Below are 4,378 nucleotides of genomic sequence, written 5' to 3' on the forward strand. Positions count from 1 at the left end.
TGCTCGCCGGTTTTGAATCTTCCATTCCGAACTTTTTCAGAATGTCTTTGATGTACCCTCGTTGATTCATAAATATTTGGTCTCCTTCTCGAGAGAATTCGATGCCCAGACAATATTTGACGTCGCCGGAGTCCTTCATCTCGAAGTCGCGAGCTAATTTTGACTTTATCATCTTGGACTTGCTCTCGTCTTTTGATACGATTAGGATATCGTCAACGTAAATCAAGATGTATACCGGCTCTCCCTTGCCATGGGTGCGATAGACGCAAGGATCGGCATTGGTGCGCTTCACTCCGATCTCTTGCAAGGACTTGTCCAGCTTCTTATGCCAGCTTCTCCCGGCTTGACGAAGTCCATATAGTGCCCTTTTTAAAAGGCATACTTTATTTCCTGCTTTCAGATCCTTAAGCATATCATCGACCTTTTTGCATAGGTCTTCATCGTCGACTGACTTCATTTTCTGCGACTGACTCAAGTGCTTCTTTCAGGAATTTGGGAGGTTCCATAAATAGCTCCTCGTCGATATCTCCATTCAGATATGCAGTGGTTACATCCAAGTGTTGAATGTTCATTCCTTCTTGAGCCGCTAGAGCAGTTAGGAGACGAACTGAGCTCATTCGTGCCACGGGGGCAAAAGTTTCATTAAAGTGAAATCCCGGGCGTTGTGCAAACCCCTTGGCCACTAGACGTGCCTTTCTTCTTTCCAGGGTTCCTTCAGAATTGTACTTATTACGCAATACAAAGCGGCTTCCGATGATTTCCTTGTCCGCAGGACGGTCGACCAATATCCAGGTGTTGTGTTTGAGAATGGATTTTACTTCTGAGACTATTGCCCGACGCCAATCCTCACCATCTTCACCTGACATAGCCTGCTTTAACGGTATCTCCGCTATGCCAGCAAATTGAGACAATTCGTTTTCCGTCTCTTCTCGGATTTGCGTGTACTGCAATCATGGTCTCCTCCTCTGTCCGGTTCGAATTATGCGAGGTCTTCCGGGTCTTCTACTCGGCTGAGGGGGTTCTGTAGCGTCATCGGGATTTGATTCCTCACTAACATCATCGCCATTGCGCTCGGGCTCCGGTTCATTTACCTGTGGTGTGGTTATCACGACATCCAACGTTCGTGTCTCGGAAGGATTTTCTTCTGTATCCTCGTTTCGATGCGATTCTGCGTGGGTATACAGATCCTCGGGGATAAAGTCCTCAAGGGTTGAGAACTCGCCTGCAAGAGAGTTCACGAATGTGACGTCTCGGAATGTTATGATTTTCTTCTCTTCGATTAGCCACAACCTGTAACCTTTTGATGATTCCGAATATCCTATGAAGAGTGCCGGCTTGCCGCGGGGGTCGAATTTTCCTTTCGTTGGTTCTGTATCCAGACAGAAAACCTTGCTACCAAATTCCCGGAAATGTGACACATCAGGCTTCCTCCCTGTCCATACTTCGTAGGGAGATTTTCCATTCAGAGCAGAACTGGGGGTTCTGTTTCTGATGTAGTTTGCGGTTGAGATGGCTTCGGCCCAAAAAGAAGCCGGTAGCCCCGATTGCGTTAGGAGACATCTTGCAGTGTTGAGCAAAGTCCTGTTCTTCCGTTCCGCGGTGCCATTCTGTTCAGGAAAATACGGTATTAAAAATCTTCTTGTGATTCCTTGCTCGTTAACGAAGGCGTCGAATGCGAGATTCTTATACTCTCGCCCGTTGTCCAACTGGAGATGTTTGATTCTTCTGTTTTTCAGATTTTCAATGCCTTGTATTCTTTGAATGCGCCAAGTACTTCGTCCTTTGTCCTCAGACAACGTACCTCGCTCCATCTGGAGCAGTCGTCTATGAATGTGACAAAGTATCTGGATCGTCCATTTGATTCGACGCGCAGTCTGAGCCACACACGTCTGAGTGAATTATTTCCAGTAATTGTGTGCTGTGCTCACTCTTCTTGAGAAAAGGGGCTCTAGTCATCTTACCTTTCAAACAGATGTCACAGTTCAATTTTTCTTTTGGTTTCTTGATCTCGATACCGCTGATTGATTTCTTGTTTATCGCCTCTAGAAGGTACCTTTCGTTCAAGTGTCCTAGACGTCTATGCCATGTCTCCAGAGATTCGATTTCTTGAGAGGTACATGCCGTTTCCTGAGTATTATTGTTTCGTTGATTCGACGTTTCGCGTACGTAGTACAGTCCTCCTATGCGGTCTGCAGTTAACTTTTATTGTGCCTTCGCTGTCTTTTACCGTGGCCTTGTTTTTATCGAAGGTTACGCTGAGGCCTTGGTCGGTAATTTTTCCCACGGATAAGAGGTTTGTGCGCAGGTCAGGAACGTGTAGGGCATCCTTTAAACGAAAACTTCTGACTTCGCCGAGGACGTCAACGTTGAAGAGAATTTCGCCCTTCGCGAGACGTCAGTCGAGCTGTTGTCTGCTAAGCCCAACTTGATGTTGGTATCTTTCCTGGTAACAAATTCGCTGGCCGAGTTGCTCAAGTGTGAGGTCGCGCCGCTATCCAGGCACCATCGACTGGTATTGGTCGTGTGAAAAGCATAATGTTCCTCGCGCGGGTCAACCATTGCGCAGAGGCTCGTTTCCTTGCTTTTCTTCGCGCTTTCACGGATACTGTCCTATTTCTTGGGGCAGTCGACGGCCTTGTGCCCTATCTTGCCACATCGTTGACAACGATATTTGAACTCACCATCCCAATTCGTATCCTTCTTGCTCGTCGTGGGCCGCCTCGGTTTTTGTGTCCTTTTTCCGCTCTTGTTTGCGTATAAAGCGTTCTGTGTGGTCGCGCGTGAATCGTCGTTTGTTCTGGCTTCGTTTTCTTCGATTTTAATTCGCAATGTTTCCGGTGACGGTAATTGGTCCCGTGCCTCTATTGCACAACGAAAATTCTCGAAGCTAGACGGAAGACTGTAAAGTAGCATGATTGACAGCAAATCAGGATGAATATCGACTTCCATCTCACCAAGTTTGTCGACCGCGTCAAAGAATTTCCGTATGTGTTCACGTATATCGCCGCCATTTTTCATACGTTGAAGAGTTAGCCGTTTCAATAGCGTGGCTTTTCTTGCTGGTCCTTTCGATTGGTAGATGTTCTCGAGTTTCAGTCAGACATCTCTCGATGTCTCGCATCCTTTTATCTGCTTTAGCTCGCTAGGATTTATTGAGAGGATAATATCTGATTTTGCCTTGTGATCGTTAATTTTTCATTGTCTTACCGCATTTGCTGCATCGTCTCCTTCGGGTTTTACGCATTCACCGCTTACGTACGTCCATACGTCGTTCTTTACAAGTAACGCCTGCATCTGCAACTTCCAGGTGTTGCCCTTGTTGAGCGCTTCGATGCGCGTTATTCCGGCTACGCTCATCCTTTCAAGGGACAATTACGATTGTGTGTGTTACGGTGTGTCACTTAACCTAACCACCGCGTGTCACTTAACCTGACTCTCGCGGAGAGCGTAGATCGCTTTGATTCTGTGTCCGAAACTCTGTACACTTTATCTAATGCGCGCCTGGGCCCATCATCTGTTGATGTGAAATCAGGAATAGGAGGCGATATGATCGATGAAGAATACGAGACACTAATTGAATTTATTGCAATGAGACAAAATGCATTCAATGTTACACAATAAGGCGTACAACACAGAGAGAATATGGCGGGAGAGTGTAGAGCCATGGGTCGACGCATACAAGAGTGGAAATTACGACAATGGGGAAATACGCGTCGGGACTTTTGGAGATCGTATTAGCACTAACACAATGACACAATTTTATTTTTAAAAGTAACAATAATTTTAAGGCTCCTGAGTCCTCAGCCGAGAACGTTTAGTTTTAAAGTTTCGTAACTCGGTCAAAAAAAATTGTAGAAAAATTTTAAATAAAAGCATTTTGTAGGCCAAATGTTGTAGTTTATGTAACTTTACTTGAATTGTTCAAAGAAAATTTTTTTGTCCAGCTACAAAGTGTCAAAGATACAAAATTTTAAGGAACAAAACAAGGTGTGCTTTCTTATTGCATAAGACAAGGAAGTTAAAAGAACTTTAAAAATCTGTTGATAGAGCGTTAAACATCAAGTTTCAGAATGCTTTTTTTATTTTTTATCTACAATGATTTTTCGCCGAGTTACAACCATTTGAAAATAGCCTAATTTTTGGTGTCTGAAAAGTGTTAACCAATTTTTTTTTGAGTAATGTATATTTCTAATTATTATAAAAATTAAATTGATAGTTTCGTAAACTCTGTCAGGCTTTCTAATTCGTACAAATTTTATTGCAATATAATGCTACTGATGCAAAATTGATAAATAATAATATTAAAACTGACAATTAATATAAATAAATACATGTCTGTTACAAAATGAACTCAAATCAGTTTTATTGCGATATTACT

General features: G+C 43.6%; 1 protein-coding gene across 1 annotated transcript; it reads right to left on the reverse strand.

The window, feature by feature from the left end:
- Positions 1-437: 437 nt before the first annotated feature.
- On the reverse strand, positions 438-866 carry LOC113004987 (uncharacterized mitochondrial protein AtMg00820-like). Its single transcript, XM_026139757.1, has one exon. It carries the CDS (start codon positions 864-866, stop codon positions 438-440), a length of 429 nt encoding a protein of 142 aa, XP_025995542.1.
- Between the last annotated feature and the right edge of the window lie 3,512 nt (positions 867-4,378).

The sequence above is a fragment of the Solenopsis invicta genome, chromosome 14, assembly GCF_016802725.1.
Source record: "Solenopsis invicta isolate M01_SB chromosome 14, UNIL_Sinv_3.0, whole genome shotgun sequence".
NCBI classification, from domain to species: Eukaryota; Metazoa; Arthropoda; class Insecta; order Hymenoptera; family Formicidae; genus Solenopsis; species Solenopsis invicta.